The sequence below is a fragment of the Ochlerotatus camptorhynchus genome, unplaced genomic scaffold (genome assembly GCF_037179485.1).
Source record: "Ochlerotatus camptorhynchus isolate MF236.1 unplaced genomic scaffold, CSIRO-AGI_Acam_v1.1 ptg000433l, whole genome shotgun sequence".
NCBI classification, from domain to species: Eukaryota; Metazoa; Arthropoda; class Insecta; order Diptera; family Culicidae; genus Ochlerotatus; species Ochlerotatus camptorhynchus.
This window is the reverse complement of record NW_027040919.1, coordinates 831829-857950: the sequence shown is the minus strand read 5'-3', so window position 1 is coordinate 857950 and position 26122 is coordinate 831829. Positions and strand designations below refer to the sequence as shown.

The window sequence follows — 26122 nt, the reverse complement described above, 5'->3', positions numbered from 1 at the left end:
TTTACCCACATGCAATCTTCACGCATCATCATTCGGTAGTGATTCGATTAAGCATATGAATATTCATAAAACCATATACGCCTATACGATGCCTGAGCAAAGTGGATTGCGGTTGTTGATCTAGATACCGTTTTTATGACTTTATTTCACCAAATCAAAGGCAACCGATTTACCTATGCGAAATCGTTTCAACCTGTTTAAATGTGCATGCCACCATCTGTAACATAAAAAAAGACGACAATCAAATAAATTTACAAGCTCGCTGCTGCCCAGCCACAAATATTGACATAATTCAACTTGACGTGATGCTCTAACCCGCATCTCACCGAAGGTCAGCAAATGAAGCGCGCTTCTCCACAACCACGGCATTATGATGCAACCGATAACGATGCGTCTCTTCTTTGCCATCATAAATCGCCCCTCAACTACTACTACCTAGCTTCCTTCTACGGACTTCTGGCTGCTTTGAAGCACCTTTTGAAAGGCCTTTTAATCATTTGCACACGCACGATCGCTTATGTATACTTAGACAGCTCCAAACATTGTTCATCATAGCACATTCAAGGGGCGGCGCAAACATCCAAAATAAACAATAATTAGCCAAAGATCGTATTTGTATTTCCCCTCTCCATATTCAACAACAAATGTCACTTGCATAATTTTCGCTTTTGCTTGAATAAAGCTCACAAAATAAATCACTTGCGCTGGCCGACGTCGGCTTGCTCCACGCGGCACACGATCGGGACGTCCGCCAAGCGGGTATGGTTCTGACGACCGCGCCGTTGAATAATCTCACCGACCACCTTCCTCCGGTAGGCCATCCAATTAAGATCGTCCAGAAATTGCTTGAACAGTTGCTCCCGGCTGGGAATCGCCAGTTCCAGATACATCTTGACACGTTGCCAAACGTTTCCGGTATTTTGATGCTTCATAAACAGCCAATAACGGGGAATCAGCATGCACTGGACTTGACTCCGGGCCACGATGGAACGATCCTGCATGCGTTCTCCCAGGCCGAATACCGACCCGCAGCTGAAGGATCCAACGTCCAGAAAGTGGTGCTCCAGTTGTTCCTCGGCGGTTGGTAGCTGAGTCAAAAGAAATTTTTTTGAACAGATTAGTTTGTTGAAAATTGAAGCACAGACAAACAGACGCAACATATGCTAAACGCTGTAAAATTTCATTGACATTTTTTCCCCTTGATTTGTTTTCCGTCGATCTTGTTTTCCGTGCTGAGCACCAATGCTACCGACGCCAGCTCCCACACCTGGATCCTACCTATCGACCCATCAACTCATGAACCGGGGACCAACGGCTTTACTTCCCTTCCGAAGGCGTAATCAGAGCCTCAAAATCACGGCGGCGCCATCTGGCATTAAACCCAGGCCCTTTGGGAGAGAGGCAATCACGTTTACCACTACACCGCCGGCGCCGCTCGTTGTGCTATGTTAAATTAGGTGAGTATACGTTGCATCAACGAAACACACGGACGCGGATACAACGTATGTATGTTATGAGTCAGGTATGACATTAGTTGTCAACTAGGCCTACAACTCGTAAAAAGTTGACTGAAAAGAAATTTTAAATTGTCCCTACAGTTCTCTGAAGTAGTCGCTAGTATACTTGTGAAGCCTTAAGAGTTACCCCCATAGTTCACGCCTGCCTGAGTTAATCGACCCCTCTTTGCATATACACTACTTATCATAAGTATGGACCCACATAGAAATGTATTGCAACACTCATAAGAACATTACATCTCCGTGTAGAGTTTAGCATCACTCAAAGAAAATGTGTCAAAGTGTTCGACATTAGTTGGGAATACACCGACTAGCTGCAGAAGTGTTCTGAATCACATCGGAAAGTACTTAATCACATTAGAAAAGATTGGAATCACTTCGGAAAGTACTGAATCATTTATGAAAGTACTGAATAACTTAAGAAAGCACTTCAGAAAAGTATGAACTTAGTTCGGAAACTGAATCACTTCATAAATGTATCCAATCACTTCAAAAAGTATTGAATCACTTCGGAATGTATTGCATCACTTTAGAATTATTCGCAATTACTTCTGATAGTACTGAATCGATTCAAAAAAAATAACTTAATTAATTTATTTATTTTTCGTCAAGCCAGTGAAGAAAGTACTGAATCACTTCAAAAATTAATCCAATCACTTTGGAAAGTTTTGAATCACTTCATCACGGAAACTGAATAAATTCAGAAAAAAAAAATCACTTTAGGTAGTGCTGAATCACTTCAGTAATTAAATCAATCGCTTCGAAAAGTATTGCATTACTTTAGAAATGTTCGGAACTACTTCTGAAAGTATTGAATCGATTCACAAAAGTTTTGAATTACTTCAGATTCTGCTGAATCACTTCAGAAGAGTTTAGAATCACTTTCGAATGTATTGAAACAACTCAGGAAATTTCTAAATCACTTCGGAAAGTACTGAATCATTCCATAAAAGTATGTAACCACTTTCGCAAGTACTGAATCACTTCGAAAAGAACTGAATCATTTTAGAAACCTTAAGAATCACTACAAACAAAGTACTTAATAATTTTTAATCATTGAATAACTTTGGAAAGTAATGAAAGTTTGAAATAATTTCCGTAAGAACAGAATCATTAACGAATGCACTGAATGACTTCAGAAATGATCAGAATCACTTCGGGTAATATTGAATAGCCTCTGCAATGTTCGGCATCAATTCGAATCTACTGAATCGCTTTAGAAAAGTTCATAATCACTTCGGAGAGTACTGAATCATTTCAGAAAGTACTGAATCACTCCGGAAAGTCCGGAATCACTCCGGAAAGTCCGGAATCAAACCAGAAAGTTTGTAATCACTTCCGGAAGTAGTGAATCACTTCGTAAAGAATTGAATCACTTAGTAGTGCACTTCGGAAGAACTTATTCGCTTTAGAAAAAGCCGCAATCCTTCCGGAAAGCACTGAATCATTTCACAAAGTACTGATCCATTTCTGAAAGTAAAAATCCCTCAATAAAATTTGCAATCACACTTTATAAAAGTTTTGAATCATTCCGAAAGTAATGAATCATTCACTTCCGCAAGTAGTTTCACTTTATAAAAGTTTGAAATCACTTCAGAAAGTACTGAATCACTTCAGAAAAACTCGTCAACTCTTTGGATAGTATTAAATCACTTCAGAAAATTTCTGAATCACTGCATCTGTCTAGAAAGTTTCTAATCACTTCCATTCGGAAAGAACCTGAATCACTTCACAGAATCTCGGAATAACTTCTGATATTACTGAATCACTTCAGATTGTTTCAGATACACTTCGGAAAGTACTGTACAAATTCACAAAAGTTTTCAATCACTTCCCAAGGAGCTGAATTCTTTTAAATATCAGAATCACTTGATAAAAGTTTGAAATCTCTTCACAAAATGTTCAATCACTTCAGAAAAAATAGAGTCAGCGCAGAATGATTTCAAAATTTTGTAAATCTCTTCGGAAAGTGCTTAAACACTTCAGAACATCTCTAAGTCAGTTCTAAAAGTACTGAATTTCTGCAGAAATGTTTGAATCAACTTAGGTTTCCAAAATCAATTCTTTCCAAACTTTAAATTCTTCAAAACAATGCCGGGGATTCGTGGATGACTTGGAGAAGGAGGGAGAGCTGGTCAATATGATTTGGCCAGCTCAGTCACAATAAAAATGAGTCCACAATATCATCAACATTTGTGGATTTGTTTACAAATTTGTTGGAAGTAAATCAAGGATGATGCGATAAGAAGACTAATAGAACGGATGCAAAAAATATGCAAAGCTGTGATTAAAGTCAACGGTGGGTATATCAAGGAATCCAAAATTTGATAAACAACAATTTTCCTAGAGTGATCCAACTTTTTTCCGAAAAACGTTCAATCTTCTCTGCAAGCAGTTTAAAACATTTCGAAATTAGTCTTTTAACTATTCTATAAACATTCGAAATATTCCAAGGCTGATCAAAACTTGCTTTGAGCTGAATTCAAACTTTTCAAGTGTTTCAATACCAGCTAAAGCGATTCCAAACTATTATGGAGTGATTAAAACTGATCACAAGTGATTCAGCACTTGCGGAATTCTGGACATTTCTGGGATGATTCGAAGAGATTACAAACTTTTCTGAACTGATTCAGTTCTATCAGAAATGATTCCGAACATTGAGGTAATTCATTACCTTCTGACGAAATTCCGAAAATTTCTGGATTGATTCAGTTCCATCCGAAGTGATTCCGATTTTTTCTGAAAAGATGTTGTTCTTTCCTAAGTGGCTCAGAATGTCTCTGAGTGATTCAGTACTATCCGAAGTGATTTTGAACTTTTGTAGTTATTGTGAACACGTCTTTTTTTAAGTGTAAGTGTACATTCAGACGTGATCTCAAACATTTCTGAAATGATTCAGTACATTCCGAAGTTATTCCGATCATTTCTGAAGTGATTCAGTAATTTCAGAGGTGATAATGAAAATTTCTTAAATGAAGCAGTTCAACAGTGAGCATGCATAAGGGCGTATACGCGATGATCGATTCTCGTAGTCGATTTTCTCTTTTGTTAATAACTCGCTAGAATTAACGTTTCTCGGTGCGTTTGCTGATGCTTTTGATAGCCAATACAAGCTGTTACAACTCTGCATTGAACAAATTCTAGAAAATTGTTTCGCTTAGCTGCATCAATGCAAAGAGAAAATCGATGATGAGAATCGATCATCGCGTAACGCCCTTATGCATGCTCACTGTCGAGTTCATTCCGAAGCAGCGAGTCCAAACATAAAAAGCAACAAACGATACAGACAAAATGGTTGCTACGACTACCATGACAAACTCGCTCTGTAACATAGCTTGATCGGAGTGGTAGAAAGATAATGATATATTGCTTGCCTGCTTTGTTGAAATATACACGGATGAGGACATAGTTTGATCTGAATCGAGAAAATACATAACAAAAAAAATCCAATTAACACACGTGTTTCATCTTCGGCTTTACTTCGTGAAGCAGCTTGCCAACAATTTGCTCGTTTCCTTTTACCGCCTTGAGTGAGCTGTGTCGCACGGCCGCTTGTCATGAAAAAAAGGAAGAAGATTATATCATTATTGCTTTCCACTTCTGACATAGCGTTATCATTCGGTTGATCGCTTGTCATTTTGTCATTTGGAGATATTTTTGATTCCTTGTTCTGAAGTGATTCGAAACTTTTCTGAAGTGAATCAGTGCTTTTCGAAGTTATTTCGAATATTTATTAAATGATTCAGTTCTTTCCGAAGTGATTCCGAAAATTTCCGAAGTGATTCTGAACATTTGTGAAGTGATTCAGTACTTTCGGACGTGATTTAGAACATTTCTGAAGTGATCGCTGGGAATTCTTCTGAATATTTGAGGTGGACAAAAGGGTGAACAAAGAGGTGAATGCCTAAGCTTTTTCACATTTATATCGCTGTGAAGCAACTGAAAATTGTTGAGGGAATTTATATCTGTAACTGTAACCAGTTCGCTTTTGTTTGCTAATCTGGTTAAGATGTCATACTTAATTATCTTAAAGATAAATCGTCCAGCTCAAACCTTTGTAGAGGTGGCACCATCATCATCATATTAAGGGGCTTCCCTGAGCTCATTTGATAAAGGCACAGCTACAAAACAAGACCATGCTGGAGGTGGCTGGATTCGATTCCCGGTCCAATCTAGGAATTTTTCTGGTTAGAAATTTTCTCCATGCTTGATGGAGCTTCACTCGCGAGTTTGAAATGAGCCGAGCGTAGCATTTTTCTGAGGAGTAGAATGCCTACTGCCAAATCATTCCACTGAGCTTCAAAGCTTGTGAGCGAAGGGGGATAAAATGAGAGTGAAGTTTGCTGCCATTCATGTTCATGCTTTCTATCAGATGCTCTTACTCTCACTCTGGGTGAACTCTGAGCTTCTTGCGTCGACCAAAAAAGTCATCTGGAGTCTCGACAAGCGCCCCTCACGTCAAATCATCCTCTCGGTGAAGTTCACTCTCCCTCTCTCTAGAGGAGTTTGTTTACTTCTTCCATATTCCTGCCACCACTCACTCGAGGTGAGGGCTGGCTAAAATCGCAAGACATGAGTGTTTTAAACCCTTCAGTGAGTATGAGGAGTTTCGGCAAGCCTGAATTTCTCTACTTTCCTGGACGGTACAGGCATCGAAAGCTCTCAATAAATAAATCTAGATAAATTTCTAGATAACATTCTCTTCATCGACTTTCTCTTTCGTCAATGACTCAGCTGTAAAACTTTTCCCTGATGTATTTGACGTTTTGAACGCAAGATAAGATCTTCCTTTATCAAACCATGTGGTAAAAAGAGCGTAAAACCTGTTTGCATAGCAAAAGGTTATCAAAAGAGAAAGTAGATGAAGAGAATCGATCGTGTGGCAAGTCCAATCATACTTCTATGCCCAGGGAAGTCGAGAAATTTTCCAATCCGAAAAATTCCTAGACCGAACCGGGAATTGAACCCAGCCACCTCCAGCATGGTCTTGCTTTGTAACTGCGCCTTTACCGACTGAGCTAAGGGAAGCTGTTAACTATGTCGAAATTGTCTGTAATTTCCTCCGCCAAAATCGTCTGGAACCTCCTTCTTCGAAATCAAAAAAATAGGAACATGGCCAATACTGATGCGTTTCCCCTATGCTATTTTGCCTAATCCATTTGATGAGCTGTCAAAATTTTGTCTTCTCCTTATTTGTGTTTAGATGACTGTAAACGAAAATACCGGATTAGTTTCCCCAACCATCTAATAAATATGCACAATGTGCCGAGGAGTTCAGTAGTTGGAAAAGACCAATCTTCAATAAATGAATAAAATAGAATATAAATAAATAGTTTATGCACGGCCAATGAGAACGACCTAAAAGTACAGCAACTCAACGATGAGTAAATTTACCTCATGTTTTTCTGTGGAAAACCTGCCGGAAAATGAGGAAAATTGACGAAAATGTTACTCAGTCTAGGAGTAGTACCAATAGACTGAGTAAATCCAATCTTTACTTTTATCATATTCTTGATTTTTTCCTAAACAAACCTGGGTTCGCTGAGTACCTGCGCTTTATGTGATTAATGAGTAAACTAAACTGAAATTTGGGTCGCTCTCATTGGCATTGGGTGAAATCCGTTGGAGTACTTCCTTGAAATCAAAAATTCTCCATGAAAAAACTACAAGGGACAGCCCTATGGGGTCGCACGCAATGGTGACGTAGGACTACGTGGTCTTATATAATAAATCTTATTTGTTAACTGCAGCAGGAGCTTGTGTTTTGTGTAGGAATATGAATTTGAGCGGAGTTCTCTCTGTTTATACTCTTTAGTATGATGCGCTTGACATAGATGGCCCACACCGACTCACGAAGAGCTACTCATTTCGATCAATAGCGGCGCGGATGCTCATGTGGGCTGCAGCTCGCTGCTTGCAGGCAGCCTTTCGATGTTTACAGGCTGCTGCTGCTGCTGATGCCGACGACCGGACAACACCACACACGGTGATTGGAACTGAATTCGATCAGCGGTTGTGGGCAGCCTTGATAGCTAGCTGCTTGCAGGGAGCCTTTCGTTGTGTACTGGAGAACACCATCACTCACCACGCGGTGATTGAATAAACACCGTATGGTGAGACCGGATGAAATTCAATTTTGAAATCTGTGTTAGGGAAATTGCTTTTTGCAGGCAATCGGTGATAATTTAAATTTTCATAGCAACAGTTGCCCATTTATGCAATTTTCAGTCTTTAATTTAGGTGCGTAGATGCGTACAAATATTTCTGATCGAAATTTTTTTTTTAAATTTAGTTTTAAAATTATTGAAATTGGTGCAGGGGCAGCTGAGTTATTAACGTTCAAAATCTTTCATAATTTTGTTACATGCTCCATTTTCGGTTTTCACAAAGTGTATCCACATATAGAAATCACAGACGTAGTCCTACGTCAAAAAATGGAGATCTGACCTCAGACGGAGCTTCCAACTAATTGACATCTTAGTTCCTCATCCAGTCCTTTTATAGTCATGCAGGATATAATTTTAGTTCAATGCATAACACGTGAGTTTTCAGCAAACAGTAAGCTCACTTTTCCCTTTTTTCTTATTCCTTTGCCCATACACACACATTCGTGGTTTTTGTCTTGCTATTTTTTTAATTGGAAAATTGTTGAATAACGTATGTTCTTATTACTGAATGAACCACGTATGTTTGTCTACAATTATAATTCGTTAAAAATCCATACCTGTACGACAGCAACCGGATCTTCAAATTCTTCCTCCTCTCGTCCACCGTTCTGCAACAAATTCATTCGAGATCCAGCCAAACTCAGCCGAGACAGCGAAGCCATCAAGCTTGGCGGAAGCACCGATTCCAGAACTTGGGAATCTTTGCTTTTCAACGCACCTTCAGCGATGCGAACCTTTCGCTCCTCGGATTCGGCTGGCAGTAGATGGTAGCATTTCCGCTTGCCACGCATTTTCTTCATCACTTTCAAACCCTGCAGAATCATGCACTGGCCGGTGAGAACAAAGTACGCATATTCCAGATCATTACCCATCTCCGGAACGGCAATCTGCTGCTGCGGTTCGTAGTGTGCCACCTTGGCTAGGATGCAGCACTCGCGGATCTATTATAGAAGAAACATCCTGAGTTAAATGTCAACAGTTTAAAACCCCTAAACTCACCTGATCCTCGGTCCAGTGGTCAAAGTACTGGAAGCGACGGATCGCTTCCTGCATCCGGTCCCATTGCAGCCTCAGGGTTGGTTCCAGCAACCGCTTGAAATCCTCTCGGGAAACAGACAGCAACTCACAATCGGCTACAGGTATTCAACGTTCAGCACAGGATTCACAGCAGATCCGTTCGCAACGCCACCGAAGAAGTAAATGAGCACAAAAATCCACATTACTGGCGAGTTCAAATTCTGCTTTCAGGTATGTAGGCACGGTGATTCCCATTATGTTTGGGTTTTTCCTTTTTAACAAATTTGAAATCGGTCTAACTTTTTGTTCGCTTATGCAGAAACTCCTGGGTCGCTATCGAACAGCGCCACCTAAAAGTTTCATTACCCTGCGCCTATATTATCCCTATGAAAATAACATAACCAAATTTTTACAACCCACCCGCACACACACATTACAAGCAAATTTCATTCGTTTCCGGATTTACTTTCATATCACTTCCTAATTCTAGCATTGTTAAACGCTTTCCCACCCCCTACATTCTCCCGCAACTCAATTTTTATGGAAAAACTTATTTAGGGCGCCAACCACCTTGCCATTACACGCGGCTTACCGCAAACGCGCGCGGTTCTAGGCGACTGACGATGATGAATGGAACCTACCCCAAAAAAATAAAAATCCGGGAAAATAAGCAATAAAGCAACCTAATCTATTAATCACGCTAATGGGTGGGTTGCGGAAGCTCCCTCTACAGGACAGAGAAACACGACATTTTGTCAATCGATTTACAAAGGTTCGTCGTCTTCGCAGGGTTGTGTAACTCATCGCCAAAAAGTTGCACCAGGAATGTCACCCACCTCCCACTCCCGAGCGAACCAGCAGCGCATGGAATCGTTCCCACGCTTTTGACTTGCAGAAAACTGAATATTAGCACGCGATTTGCGAATTACCTTCCATGTGCTGATGCTGACATGGACTGAAAGTTTTGGGGCCAAATTGAAGTCAAAGGAAAAGTTTTAATTTAACTCATTAGTTTGCTACTTGAACAATTGGGAACCGAGAGTGAGGATACAGTTTTGGAAAAGTTCCAAACAAAAGCAGGGACGTGTGTGACAGTTTCTGGGCGTTATTAAACTTAGCTTGAAACATTCAACTTCATGAAACATTAATGACATTTGTGATGCTAGAAGCATTGTGCCAGCCAGCGTTTTCGTTAATTTAGTTGATGTTTGTTTAGTAACTAGCTGTCTACACTTTTACCATTGTCCTCACATACCAGTACTCAGGTCTTAGGAAAAATTGGGTTAACATTTTCAGGGCAGACATAATGCGTAACCCTTCCATCTTAGCTAGTAGCAGGTATAGCAAATAAAATATACATCCAATAAAGTAGGGTAAATGATGGATTCGGCACCCATTGACAGTTTTTGGCAACATAAATTAAACGGATTTTCTTAACAAATCACTTTGCTGAATGTATTTCAACGATTCCTTAATCTTTCAGCTTCAATAAAGGGTATCCCACATCAAATTTCATCACGGAAAAAACGCTGTAGAAAATTACCTAGTTGACCGACCCTTTCCAAACTATCAGACAATAATATATAACCAATTAGTAATCTTTTGGCATATTTATTTCATTCAACTTCAATATCATAACCGTACGCTCGCACCTTACGCTTAACTCCACTCATTGGGTTCTGTACAACATCTGGCTGCAGCTTCGTCTGTAAGGAAACCTACTTTTTCTTCATGATTTCCTCAGATTTGACCTCCTAGGGATGCTTCCTTAGTGCCTGCTTTATAATAGCCCTGTATTTTTCGATGGACCTTAGTTCCGGTGCGACCTTAGTTCCCCCAGGTGGTTCATGTCCTTGAGTACGAAAGTGACCCCGTTGGCTTTGTACAACTCCAAGACAACATTTGAATAGTGGCTCGAAGCTAGATCCGGCCAGAAAATCGTAGGGCTCTCGTGTTGCTTCAACAGAGGAAGCAGACGCTTCTGTAGACACTCCTTGAGGTAGATCTCCCCGTTTACAGTCCCGGTAGACACGAACGGCGCACTCCGTATGCCACATGAGAAGATCGCTTGCCAAATCATGTATTTCTTGGCAAACTTTGAATGTTTCTGCTTCCTTACTTCATCCGGAATATCAAACTTGTGCTGGGTGGTGAAGAACAGTAGCCCCTGAAGCTGCCGGAAGTCCGCCTTGACGTAAGGCTCATCATCCATGATGAGACAATGAGGCTTCGTCAGAATCTGGGTGTAGTTTCTGGGCCCGTGACTTTCCCACCGTATTTTGCCGTTCGTCACGATTTGGAGCCTTCTGCACTTTGTACGTATGCAGTCCCTCTCGGTCCTTGGTTCTCTGAACGAAAGACTTGGACCGATTCAATTTTTGGCCACATCCCTGACCGAAGTATTGGGACGCTTTCACGACACACTTGTGATTCTGATCACTAATAGAACATCCATTCTGACCGCATTTCTTCTTCCGTTCGATGCTCAGAGCTCGTAGTAACGTTTAATCACACGACTCACCGTTGACTGCACGATTCCAAGTTGTTTTCCGATGTCCCGATGAGAGAGTTGAGGATTTTCCTGGTGCTTGCGCAAAAAGGCGTTGCTTTTCGAGTGACGCAATTTTTTCAACTTTCTAAAAACTGACAGCGACAAAAATACAGTTGTTACACTCTAAACTACTTCTCCCTAAATTTTCAAGAGAAAATACCCAATGGATAATTTTCTACATCGTTTTTTTTTTCGTGATGCAATTTGATGTTGGACACCCTTTATGATTACATTTTTACAATCGAGCAAACCTGTTTTGTCAGGTTTTTCTTCAAATGAAATATAAGCACTACAAGATGAGGCCGATTTTGAGATGCCGATAATAGAACAGCTGTTTAACACGTATTTCGAACGGATAAGTTGCCGAAGAAAAAGAGGTTGCCGACAATACTCACACTCACCTGAGAACTTTGGAGCGTTGTAAAAACGTTTTCAAACCGTTTTGGTGCGTGACGCTAAACAATTGCTAATAGAAGTTTGGACGCTGCTCAGATTGACGAGACTACGTAAATTACCCTACGAGCAATTCCAGACAAATTTGTAAATCTATTAATTTTCGTATTTTTTTATTTGGATGAAAATTTTTAGAAACGTTCCTCGTGACCAAAAATGCCATTTTGCATTTTCAGATCGAGCCTTAATTTTTAAAAGGGAACATTGAAAAATGTTAAGCTAATCTTCAGAAAACTGTTACTCGAAAAATGTTTGTCCAATCGTTTTCGTGCCATGGACATCGTTGTAGGGAGTATCTTAACTATTTGAAAAAAAATGCACTGTAAAAAAAATGTCATTACTTTTTTTGAGAAAAAAACAATTATCAAGTTTTTGTTTTAAAAACTTCTTAAAAAAAATATTTGTATTTTTTTATACTATGATATGTTTTAGGGGACAATTAATGACACCTAAACTATAGGTCAAGATGAATAAATGATGGACAAAAAAGTTATGATTTGAAAAAAACTCAAGTTGTTGGACAAATATCCTTAGTATCGGGCCTTATTACGAGTGTCACTTCACGGTGAAACCTCCCGGTGAAGTGATTGTCGTGTAAATCAAATGGGAATCACTTCAAGGTGAGTGAAACGTTGTTACTTCACCGTGAAGTGACATCGGTAATAAGGGCCATCTTCTTTAATATAAACAATGTGAACTTTTTTCACGCACCTCATAATATTAACTTGGTGTTTAAATGCTAAAAAACACATTTAGATTTTTTTAGCCATATCTCGGCTTTTTTGCCGAAATTCGCACAACCGAGTGCTCGGCAATGATCTCAGCAAATAAACTTTTGCTGAAATGACAGCTGGTGCTCGGATGAGCAAACTAATATCTCGGCATAATGAAACTGAAATCTCGGTCAAACGTGTAAACAATCTATTAAATTTTAATTAAATGGAAAATTAAAATTTCATGTTTCAGAGTGTTCAATCAGTCAATATTTATTTATTTGTATAATATGATTTTTTTAAAGACTCAAAATTATCATATCTGGACCTATATTTAGGAACCAGACAGTGAAAATTGGATGATCTAAGGCTTTTACTCGAAAAAAATGCACCATTTTCAACCGTGGGTAAAAGTAGATGAAAATCTGGGTATTACTAATTTGGAGTGAATTGTTTACATTTGCAAAATTTCATAACAATCGGTTCAGTGGTTATTGAGATGTCATCGAAACAAGAAGAAAATCGCCGGAGAATTTTGCGCGCCGTCATGGACAATCCGACTGCGACCATGAGATAATAGATCGGAAGACAACTGGGAATCACCTATACAACTGTGTCTCGGGTGGTACAATCGTTTAAGGAGTCCCAGACGACCGAGCGGCGGGCTGTAAGTGGAAGAAAATCGAAGACAGCTGACCCTGTGAAGGCCCGGAAGGTGTTGGATTATTTCAAGCGTAATCCGAACCTTTCGATTCGCGACGCGGCTCTGAAGGCAAAGTGTTCCGCCTGGTTCGTTCAGCAAACCATGAAATGAACTGGGCTTCGTGTATTCAAGGTCCGGAAGGCACCGAACCGGCGTGATCAACAAAACACGGTGGCCAAATCCCGCGCAAGGAAGCTGTATCGAGAGTGGTTAACGAAACCGATGTGTGTGGTTATGGATGACGAAACCTACGCAAAACAGATACCGGGGCTGGAGTTCTACGTTGCCAAATCACGGTTTGATGTTCCGGAAGACATAAGGAAGAAGGAAGTGGACAAATTCGCCAAAAAATACTTGCTCTGGCAGGCCATATGCCAATGCGGTAAACTGAGTAAACCGTACATCACAATGGGTACCATCAACAGCGAAATTTAACGCACCGAGTACATCCAGAAGCGTCTGTTGCCCTTCCTGCGGTCCCACGGAAGCGAGACATTATTTTGGCCGGACCTGGCATCATGCCATTACGCGCGATTGACGTTGGATTGGTACAGAGACAATAACGTTGTTTTTGTACCAAAAACCGCCAACCCCCCAAATTCACCAGAGATTCATCCGGTGGAAAGATTTTGGGCCATACTAAAGTCCAAGGTGTTTAAGAACGAGCTGGAGTTGAAGAAAGAATGGATGAAAGTGACCAAAAAGGTCGGCTCCACCATTGCACAAAATGTAATGAGGGGTCTTAAGGGAAAGGTGCGGGCTTTCAGTTATGGAAAGGAAATTGAATAAAGTAATTATACCGAAACATAATCCATATGTATTAGTTCATTCCCTGAAAGTTTTAAGAAAATCCGACCTAAAATAAATTTTTGGCGAACACTTTTGTCTGGTGCATCTTTTTTCGAGTACAGGCCTTATATATGATTATTCATATGCCGCTGCAGTTCGACGATATAGCCCAAAACTTTTGCATGGCAGAGGAAGTAAGTTGAAATATACACATGTATTTTAATTATACCCACGAAAGATTTCGTCTTCCTGCCGTAGTATTCCAAGAACGCACTCTATTGTCACGTAACACGCAAATATTTACAAATGCAATGAAAATAATGGCGGATGCAAGCTAGAATGTCGAAATTCGGTAAACAAGCAACAGTAAAACAACAAATCGGCATATCATTACCGAGGTCATTAGTAAATTATCAGTAAATTATGATGATGCCGTGCAAGCTCGGTTATATATATTGCCGAGCTCGAGAATTTGTTTTAAGAATGTACTACCTATTGCCAAAGATCGAACTGCTTTGGTTGAAGGTTGTAACTAGAATTAATAATAATTTATTGACTATACATACAATCATAGACTACTATAAATTGTATACCATGCTGGAGGTGGCTGGGCTCAATTCCCGGTCCGGTATAGGAATTTTTCGGGTTGGAAAATTTCTCGACTTTCCTGGGCATAGAGTATGATTGTACTTGCAACACAATTATACTAATGCAAAAATGGTACAGGCATCGAAAGCTCTCAATTAATAACTGTGGAAGTGCATCTAGAACACTAAGTTGAGAGCACGCAATAAGCTAATATGCGATATGCAATAAGCTTGAAATGCGAAGAACAAGAAGAAGAAGAAGAATAAATTATATTATACATGAGGGTTCTGCTCGATATGTCGAACTCTAACACTCCTCCTTGATCTTATTCGGCAGTAACCCTAACTGTTCAACTAAAATTCTAATTCTGTGAAGCTGCAACGGTTTTGTGATGTCGGCAAGCATATTTTCAGTTGGACATTATACTAGCCTAATAGCGAAAATGGCTCTAATGTTGGCCTATGGATCTAAGATTGGGCCCATCGCTAAAAATCTGCTATTTATCAATTTTAGATGAAAGCATCATTGCTGAATTTATGTATGGGTCCAAATAAGGGGCATTTAAAGGGTGATACGGTCAAAATTTGGTCAATATCAACTTGACGTATTTCTTTCAATTTTGCATTTAAAAAACCTGAACACCCCTCATTTTGAAGGTGTGTGTGTGTAGAATGTTGCTCCTATTTTGATTTTGGAATTCACTCTTCAGTTGTCAAAATGCCGTCCAAGCAAGAAGAGCAGCGTATCAAAATTTTGCTCGCGCATCGCGAAAATCCGAGCTACTCGCACGCAAAGTTGGCAAAATCGCTAAAAGTTGCCAAATCAACCGTTACAAATGTAATTAAAGTGTTTGGGGAACGTTTGTCGACAGCCAGGAAGTCTGGATCGGGGGGAAATCGAAAACCGGAAGCCGCTGAGACGACAAAGAGAGTTGCCGGTAGTTTCAAGCGAAACCCTAACCTCTCTCTCCGAGATGCCGGAAATAAGCTGGGTGTATCGTCTACAACCGTGCATCGAGCCAAAAAACGAGCCGGACTATCGACTTACAAGAAGGTAGTGACTCCAAATCGCGATGATAAACCAAATACGACGGCCAAAGCGCGATCCCGGAGGCTGTACACGACGATGCTGACGAAGTTTGACTGCGTGGTAATGGACGACGAAACCTACGTCAAAGCCGACTACAAGCAGCTTCCGGGACAGGAGTTTTATACGGCAAAAGGAAGGGGAAAGGTAGCAGATGTTTTCAAGCACATGAAACTGTCAAAGTTCGCAAAGAAATATCTAGTTTGGCAAGCCATCTGTACCTGTGGCTTGAAAAGCAGCATTTTCATAGCTTCCGGGACTGTCAACCAAGAAAATTACGTGAAAGAGTGTTTGAATAAACGTCTGCTGCCTTTCCTGAAGAAACACGGTTGTTCCGTACTGTTTTGGCCGGATTTGGCATCTTGCCATTACGGTAAAAAGGCCATGGAGTGGTACGCCGCCAACAACGTGCAGGTGGTTCCCAAGGACAAGAACCCTCCCAACACGCCAGAGCTCCGCCCAATTGAGAAATACTGGGCTATTGTCAAGCGGAACCTAAAGAAGACCAAAAAAACTGCTAAGGGCGAGCAGCAGTTCAAGGCAAACTGGCTTTCTGCGGCGAAGAAGGTGGACAAGGTGGCTGTACAAAATCTGATGGCAGGGGTCAAGCGTAAGGCCCGGCAATTCGGATTTGGAAAAGCGGAAGCCTAACTGAATATTTTTCCTGAATTTTATACTAATTGAACTTGAAAAAGAAATTTAATTTGATTTTTTAAATAAACGATTTCACCGATTTACACGCGTTTTCCCTTGACCAAATTTTGACCGTATCACCCTTTAGGTCGACATTACATCCATTTCCCCTATGTTTCTTCTCTTGCAAATCCCTATCACAGAAATATATTGTTTCAATGTGCTTCGAGCATCTCTCAATTCGGTCCTATATCTTTATTCAGCTCTGGTTGTCGTCGTATGCCGGTACTTTGAAACATCCTCCCCGAAATCTGCTAACAACTTCACCCAACTCTGCCTCCATAGACGATAGGGCGACGCAGCTCTGCTTTCTGGATTCCCAGCTGATGATGCCACCTCCGAAAAGAATCAGAAAACCGCTCACGATGATTACCAGCCCAATCAGCATCCGCAAAAAGCTCCAAGTTTGCCGATCCCAAGTTCAATCTGTGGTCGCATGTAGTCTTCAGGTACCTGAGCACCCTTTTCGCGTCCTGCCTATCCAGCTGCGTACACACTTAGATTTTTTTGCCGAGATTGGTACCACCGAGCAGGCTCGGCATTTATTTTTACTGAGATTTATGTTTGATAGCCGAGATCTCGGCAAAATTCCCGATTGTTAACTGAATCTCGGCAAATTTTTCACTGAGATCCAGTAAAATAGATTGCCGAGCTGCTCGCTGGTGCCCATCTCGGTAAAAAAATCTAAGTGTGTAGGACAACTCGATTCTCCTATTACTTCTGCTGTAGGTAGGTCGAATCCAAAGGAATCTTGAACGGTTTAGCGTCTTTTAACCCATGGTTCTCAGCGAGCTGCAAGATGTAGTTTCGTTGGTTTAGCTTGAATCCACTAGGATCTCGTTCAACTTCGACCCCAAGAAAATGCTTCACTTCCCCAAGGTTGGCAACTTCGAAGTTCTTCTGCAGCTCACGGAAAATTGCAACAAAATCCTCGTCAGTTTGGGTGACAATTAGCATGTCGTCAACGTAAACTGCCCATAAAAGCATAACTGTCCCATATGAATAGTAAATCAAGCAAAGATGGGACAATTATGCGAGTATCGGCAGTAAAGGGCGAACACGAAATTATTGCAACACTTACAATTGGCTGTATCTTTATTCCTACTACGCGTAAATTAATCAAACTTTGTATCGTTTACATCCTGAACATTGCGTTATTGGCGTTGACAGCGACTCTGTACCTCTTTATTTCAATGGTAAAATCCATAAGCAAACGTCAGACTGTGCGTGAAACATGGCGGACTTGGTACTATCCTTTCACTCCACTGAAAATTCCCATGAGAAACTGTCATTCTTTTATAGAAGAGACCAGGGTTGCTTCCACTAGCATATAGCAAGTGATAAAAACATATTTTTCGGAATTATGCAATCGTTAGATAATATAATAGTATGTTGTACTTGTAAGTAACGATAAGAGGGTTTAAAGTATTTGTTTGTCTCAAAAAAACCTATCAATTTTGCTTTCAGAGCGTCACAATAAGCGATCTTATGATTCGTGAGTGTTCACGCAGAGTGAGCAGTGAACGCTCATAACTTACAGTGTCATCTTAATACTAATTATCACTATACCATCTCATGATTTCATAATTCCGACAAACATGTTTTTATAGCTAGTGAGTGGAAGTAACCCTGGAAGAGACGATTTTTCGGAGGTACCGTCAACGCCAATTGTCTGTTTCGATGCGGCTAAGATGGAAGTGAGTCAAGTTTAGACGCGTGAAAAAAATTTGTTCACTCACATGGAAAATCCGGAGCTGTCCTAAGGTGCTTAGGAAAAATACTGCATATCAATAATTCAACCGTATAAAGAGTTATAAGTTCAAGGACCGGTTGACATTGGATCACAAGCATGGAGCAGGAAGGAAATCGGGAGCCGCATGTAGGAAGGTCGGTGTTTCGCAAAGTTACGTGCAGAAGGTCAAGGCAAGAACTGGATTACATGCTTTCAAGGTTCAAAACTTCCCAAACCACGATGAACGCCAGCAAACTGTTGCCAAAAACCCGCACAAGGAAGCTCTACATGGAAATGTTGACCAGATACAGTTACTGTGGGATGGATCATGAAACATACGTCAAAGCTGACTTCCAACAAATACCAGGACAGGAGCTTTACACCGGAAAAGATAAGTTTCAAGTGGATGATCTTTTCAAGAAACTTTTTCAAACTTAATACCTTATTTGGCAGGCTATCTGAACCTGTAGCAAAAGAAGTAGAATACTCATCATAAAGGGCACCATCAATGGTGAAATTTACAAAAATGAATGTCTCCAAAATACGTCTGCTGCCGTTTTTGAGGAGGCAAGGTGAAAAACCATTGTTTTGGTCGGACTTAGCTTCATGTCAGTATTCTAAAAGCGTGCTGGAATGGCATGAGGCAAATTCGGGGCGATTTGACCCCAAGAAAAGGAATTCACCGAACTGTCCAGAACTACGTCTAATCGAAACCTATTGGGCCATGATGAAGCGGGAACTTAGAAAGTCCAAGGAGAAAGTAAATGATGCAAATGACATGCGGAGGAAAACGATAAAAAAAATAGAAAAAGGTGCCAGACACGTCTGTTCAAGTTCTTATGGATGGCGTGAAGCAAAAGTGTCGGGTATTTTACCAAACAACCCCCCAAAATTGATCCAATATATGTATACTGACTTAAATACAACTATAGAACCACCCTACAAATTTGGTTTTTATCTGATAAATACGTAAAATTTGAGAGTAAATTAAATGTGTTGCAATAATTTCATGTTCACCCTTTAGAGTAGGACAAACGTGATGGAATTTCCCCTACTTCGGATGTACAGACACGGATCTGCTGTCGAAGCCTTGATCGGAACACTTCGTCGATCCACTCCCAAGTAACAATTCAGAAACCATTTAGCATCCACTCAGATTTATGATTGTTTTATAACGGCAATGAACAATCCATTTTGTTTAAATATAGCATTTTAAAGTGTAAAACATTCCTGCTTAGTAATTCAGCTTTTTGCTGTTTTAAAAACCTTTTATAGTCTGGCAAGAAAGTCAAAAACTGTCTTGTTTTAAAAATAAATTTAAAACAGTTATCAATCCCTCCTTAAAACTGTTCTGTAATTCAAGCATAAACGTCATTAGCAATTGTTTATTAATGTCATGATAAAATACTTTATAAACGTGTTCTATCATTATAAAAGCAACCACAAAACAATTAGGTTTTGCATTAGAGTAAAAAGCATTTATTGTTGCTTTTTAGCTTTTTTAAAAAGCATCATTAACTCCCCAAATACTTTGTTTACAAATTGAGCTTAAAAGATGGTTCCTCATAGTTAATAAATGCCAAATTTATGACAAGGAAATCTCGAAGGATAGACGAAGTAGGATGAAAAAATAAAGTCAATTTCAGATAAATTTACTTCTTTAGAAGAACCAGCACACCACCAACGACTGTCCATCTGTCGGAGAAGAGTAAAGTGAGCGGGGCCCTCGAACTCATAAAACATTGTCTAAAGTTGAAAAACATACCAGCCATACCTTCAGATCTTGCGATGACAACCGAAATAACAACCGACAGCAAACCACTGAAACTGTTAGTTAGCGGAGATTAGCTGGTTTACGATCCAAAGCAGCGATTTTATTCGGCGAAAGAATCAATTCTTTGAAAATTTCATTCAAGCGTACATCCCTGCATCATTGGATGGTGCACTTCTATAACCATCCGGAAGAAGGGGATCTTTTTCGGGAATGATGCGCTTCCAGCTGTTCGAAATGCGAAATGTTGTAAAACAGTATCGCAAACCATCTGAGTAACTGCTCCCAATCTATCGGGAGAAAACCGCCTGGAAGAATCCTGGATCTCACAGCGCAACTATCGAAAGCTAAACAAACTTTGACGTTTAACTTTTTGCAAGCAACTTTACTTCCATAAATGCTGCCATAAATCTGAACGGGTTAGGATCAAGCAAAATGGCTTTAGATAAATACAATTCAGCCTGCAAGTTTTCTTCATAAAAGCCATTTTAAAACCTTATTAATTTGTTAAGGAATTCTTGAAAGCAAAACAACTTTTCACAAATGACCCATGGAAATCAACTTTTATGCCACCGCCATGTTGCAATTAGTTTGCTTGTTTTTTACCATCTTCGATTTTGAATCAATATTTCCTTAATATAACTATATTTTGGTAAATTTAGAAATGAGCAAACATTTAAATGCGAAAATAAAGAAAAAAATCTCGGCCAAGCTCGATCTAAATAATATTTTTTTTTTTTTCAATGTTAAATAATTGGTCAAATCGACGTTTTACGAGGGTGGATTTAATTTTTTCGATATTTTCACGTACATTTCACATAAAGTTTAATATGGCACTTAAAACTAGGCCACTTAATGAGAACTATTGTAATAAATTTGGATATTCAACAAGATTTTTATACCGTCAGTTTCTATTTTAATTATTTGGATAAGATCAGATTCATTAATCCTTTTCTATCTTGATTGATGCTTTCCTAGTGGATTCAGCATGCGGCTAGGGGCAATGGCTCGCAAAGGGTTTTTTATTGTTGCTAAATAGCTTTTATTGTAGCATTCAAATGGTTCTCAATGCGTTCGTCATACAACCTTTTGCAGTTAATCAATCTTGAAAAGCTTCGAGAATACACCTTTTAGAACCTTCTCCAGGGTGGGCCAACTAGACATATTCTTGTCTTAATGAGGTTTTGGTGGATGCATTAATGACAAAATAGCCTTGACTAGGGTTTTATGAATGTTGTTTTATAGTTGCTTTGTAGTATTTCAAAAAACTTAAAATGTTACTTGGGCTGGTTCCATACATGGGTGGATATTTAATTTTAACCCGTTTATGCTCTTCCTCACCAAGTAGACTATATTTGGGTTCCCCGTGGAGTATCCTTCAGGCTGCTTCATGTAGATGGGCTCTTCCAACTGTCCATGAAGGTACGCAGTCTTCACATCCACGTGTTTCACTGATATCCGACGGTGGTTTGCAATGGCTAGGAGAGATCGCAAGGTGACTTGTTTGGCGACAGGAGCGAATACTTCGTCGAAGTCCACGCCAAACTTCTGCGTAAATCTTTGTGCCACTAGCCTGGCTCAATGGTGCACACTGGTCCACTTCACATCCTCCTTTGTCTTGAACAGCCATTTACACCCCATGGCTTTATGGTTTGGTGGCAACTCTACCAATTCTCAAGTACCATTTGTGATGAGAGATTGGTATTCCTCGTCCATTTAAGCTCTCCACAGATCACCATGTTGTCCATTCTGTGCATCGGATGGGGTATGGGGATCTCCAGTACCCTTAGTTTGATTGGTGACGACAAATCCCTGCTGCAAGTGGCTTCAGAATCATCACCACTAGCAGCGGTTGCCACGTTGTTGCTAGTTGAATCTGTAAAACAATTGAAGGGCAATTCCACGGCTGCGGCGGCTTTCAATCCTTCTGCTGCTGTTCCTTTTGCACGTCTGTCTCCTCCAAAATTCGTTTCAAGAATGCCGTCAACGAGCTTAGGTACCTCAAATCAAAATTCCCAAACCGATGAGATTCCGGTTACATACGGTCTACCACGCTCACTCGATTCTACTCATTCTTTTTTCACACTAACTCTATCTACTACATTCCTATACGCTTCAAATGGTGACCTTGTTAGGAAACTCATTTCCGTTATCAGATTGTAGTGCTTTTAATCTCTTACCAGTCTGTCTTTCAGCCATGCACCGGAAATCTTAAAATGCCTTGAACACGCTTTGCGCCGCATTTTCATTCAAGATATACGCACTTTTCTCCGCGACTTGTCATCGATGAAGGTGTGATAATACCGGCTGACACCTAACGACTCCGCCTCCATTGGTCCGCAGATGTTTGAGTGTACCAGAAGCTCCGTTGCCCTCCACCCAACATTGCTGAAAGTCAAACGAGTTAGCTTACCCAATGTACAAGTCCTGCAATATTCAACCTTCTTGAGTGCGTTGCTGAAATCGATGCCCGAGACTAGGTCGTTTCTCAGACGCTGTAGACTGTTGAAATTGATGTGACCCATCCTCCTGTGCCACAACTCAATAGTGGCCGCCAACGAACAAACCAATGCTCTTGTAGGCGGTAGCTGGTCCAGCTTGAATATACCATTCGTACGACTCCCTGTGGCAATTACGTGTCTCTCAGGATTTGTCACCGTGACACCGTCGGTGTTGAAAGTTACGGTGTTACTTCGTTCAACGATTTGATTCACTGACAACAAATTAACCGATAGCTCCGGAATAACGTGGACTTTGTGCACCTCAATCGGAGGATCCTTGGGACAGCACTCAAGCCTCAGCTTTATGCTTCCCTTAGCAACCATTGAAAGGCACCTCTGTTGACAGTTATCATCATTCCGCCGTGTGGCTGAACGTTTTCCAGCACGCTCTCCGTCTTCGTAAAATGGTTTGACGCACCGGAGTCAAAGTACCAGCTTCTATCATCCTCTACGGTCGTAGAAAGGACGGTGCACTACCCATTACCTTTCTTTGACTCCTTCTGAGGACACTCCTTGGCAATCTGCCCGTACTTTGGCAACGTCGACATTTGGGACCTTTACCTTTAAGCACTAGTTCTGTTGCGAGAATTTAATATAGGTACTATTAAGATTCAATCTGTTATTTATCAATTTCGTTTACTACAACAATGATCCCTGCAGAACCGTTTCTGGGAGCTCTCTTCAAGAGTATTGATCAAATGTAGAGTCAGTAACAACAGTGTGGTTGAAAACTTCGAAGAAATGCTCGAATTGAGCATCCAGTCTAGATTCGTGCGAATCTATCTTAATTATATGTCATCGGATATTAGCCTTCCTTGCTATAACCCCTCTCGTGTATGCTTTACTAACTACAGTTCCCCCATTGACTATGATCTCTCCATTGAACAGGCTATTCAAGGAGTTCCTGATCACCCTATCTCAATTCTCCGCATTTTTGCTGAAAAGTACCAACAAGTCAATTGCAATAGAAGATTTTTCACTGATGGATCAAGCATTGATGGATCCACTGGCTTTGGCGTCTTCAATGAATACTCAACCGCCTTTCGGAAACTTCAGGAACCTTGTTCCGTTTATGTTGCTGAGCTAGCAACAACTTCGCATTGGGGATGATTTCCGATATGCCCATAGACCATTACTAAATTTTCTCGGATAGTCTCAGTTCTATTGAGGCTATTCGGTCGATAAAACGCCTACCTCATCTTATTTCCTTTCAAAGGTAAGGGAACAGATGAGTTTGCTGGTCGAAAGATCATATATGGGTCCCCTCACATTACTCAATCCCAGGCAATGAAAAGGCAGACTCTCTCGCAAAGGTGGGCGCACAACAAGGCGAGATTTATGATAAAAGAATTTCATTTGACGAATTTTTCCCATTAGTACGTCAGAGTTCTCTTTTAAGTTGGCAAAACGATTGGACAAGTAATTCTCTTGGGCGGTGGTTGCATTCCATTATTCCAAATGTTTCTTCGAGAGCGTGGTTCAAAGGTCTGGATGTAAGTCGGGGATTGATTCGTGCAACCACTACTCGCTAGACGCACATCTCTATAGAATAAACCTAGTTGACAGCAATATATGAAGGTGCATAATTGGTTATGATGACATCGATCACGTACTTTGGTATTGCCCGGGTAATGACGCCTCCAGAGCACGACTATTTGATACCCTAGTGGCCCGAGGTAGACAACCCTTCCGTGAAGTAAGAGATGTATTGGGAACACGTGATCTTCCCTACATGCAAGCGATCTACGAATTCCTTTGTTTGTCTGATGTTAGAGTTTGATGTGACCTTCCCCTCCTTTCCAAACAATTTCCCGTCATTGTGTCCCAGTCTTATTATCCTCCTGTTAGTGTGCTACTTGCCCCTGCCCAGCCAGGATTTGGTCAACCGTTCGAGAGTAGTATCTGAAGGAGGCTTCAGAAACCAGTTTCCTACCTAGATCCTTCCAATCGAAATTGTTACCCATTAACCTCGAGCCCGCCACGAGTAATTGGTACCCAATACTAACCTAGCAATACTGCTATTTAAAATGTAAATCAATTATTACTGATTTTGGCTCCGCAAAGTGTCACACATGACTGAGCCTAGTAGATAAACGAACTAGTTTAAAAAAACTACAACAATGATGACAAAACTTTTTTTTTCTGATTGTTTACCCTAATTGACAACCCACGTTCTATAACCGTTGACAGTTAATTTATCTGCTAACTCTTCCACATACACACACACTCTCATGTTGATTCGAGGGACTGTCCAGTGGCAACATTCTCCCTCTCGTGACGCCTGGAATCCGTTTCGACGTAACCATCAGAAACTATATCCAAAACCACAAGTTTGCAAACCGGTCTCCTCAATACCCCGCTAGATATATCTACGTCGGCTCGACGTGCTACACCATCGTTGCCCGGATATGTACGGATCACACGGCCTCGTGTCCACTGGTTACGAACTCCTTCGTCTGATATTACCACTATCGCTCCTTCCCTGACTGGTGCCACGTCTTGAAACCACTTGGTTCTGCGGGAGATGATTGGTAAGTACTCAATAATCCAACGCCGACAAAACGCATCCAGCATATGTTGTAGTAGCTTCCAACTCTTCAATAGAGCTTTTATTTCATCCACGGGAGCTTTGACCGGCTGTCGAACTCCGCTCGGACTAAGCATCAAAAAGTGATTCGGAGTCAACGACTCCTGCTCTTCATTGCTCAGTGGCACGAACGTTAACGGTCGTGAATTGATCATGTGTTCTGCTTCGATTAACAGTGTCATGAAGGATTCATCGTCTAGCTTGCGTAACGTTGGCAATGATCCCAACGCAGTCTTTACAGATCGTACCATCCGTTCCCAACATCCACCCATGTGAGGGGTAGAGGGAGGGTTGAAACGCCATTTGGTGTTCGTGACCGTGCTGCTCGTCGCGACGTTGATTTCTCGTGACTCACTTTCCAACTCCCTGCTAGCACCAACGAAATTGGTGCCGTTGTCCGTGTACACTTCTTGCGGTGTTCCTCTTCGGGCGGTAAACCGTCGAATGGCTTTCTTGCACGAATCAGCTGTCAAACTGAAGACTATCTCCAGATATAATGCACGAACGGTAAGGCACGTAAAGACCGCCACCAAGCGCTTAAAGGAACTTCGTCCGACCTTAACGAAGTAGGGGCCGAAATAATCGATTCCTACAAACGTGAACAGTCGTAGGAACGGCGTTATTCGGATCCGAAGCAGTTGACCCATCTTTGGTGCTACGGGTTTCACTTTATAGCCGCGGCACCACTGGGACCGAAGTGCTGCAGAGCGTACTTGAGTTCGGAGTTTTGCAATGTAATATCTCTGACGCACTTCATTGACAATTGTTTCATTTTTAGCGTGACGAATAGCGAATTTGTTTTTGTTTCAGTTCCAACCTGGATCGGGTATCAAGATTGGGTCTCCTTGTTGTCTAGCAAACGTTAGTGTTAACGTTTGTTTTTGTAACCTGGCTCGGGTTGAGGTTCGCACTGACAAGAAGCTCGGGTTCGCACGGGTTGGAACTGGTTCCAACCTGGATAATAAACAAATTCGGTAGAAGTTTACGGTGATACCAATCAGGTTGGTAATCTGATGACCCCTCGGCAGAATGATAGGGCATCTGGTATCGTCAGGAACGTAGTCTGCTGCTGCGATATGGCTATTACGTGGAGAACTCCGTGCTGTTCGAGTAGAGGAGGTAGCTTCACTATAGAACTGCTTCTCTCAAATGCCTTCTCCTGTTCTTTCTTCAATTGACTGTTTTGTTTTAAAGTAGCTACCTCTTCCAGATAGCACCCCGATTGCGCAAGTCACCACAGACTCCGCTCTGCTT

General features: G+C 41.0%; 1 protein-coding gene across 1 annotated transcript in view; it reads right to left on the bottom strand.

The window, feature by feature from the left end:
• Positions 1–253: 253 nt before the first annotated feature.
• LOC135711513 (uncharacterized) overlaps positions 254–26122 on the bottom strand; it is a 29128-nt gene continuing 3259 nt past the window's right edge. The window contains exons 4-6 of the mRNA XM_065234381.1: positions 8684–8817; positions 8242–8625; positions 254–1088 (exon numbers count right to left, since the gene is read on the bottom strand). Coding sequence (XP_065090453.1) covers positions 696–1088; positions 8242–8625; positions 8684–8817 — 911 coding nt within the window. The 3' untranslated portion in view covers positions 254–695. The remainder of the gene's footprint in view (positions 1089–8241; positions 8626–8683; positions 8818–26122) is intronic.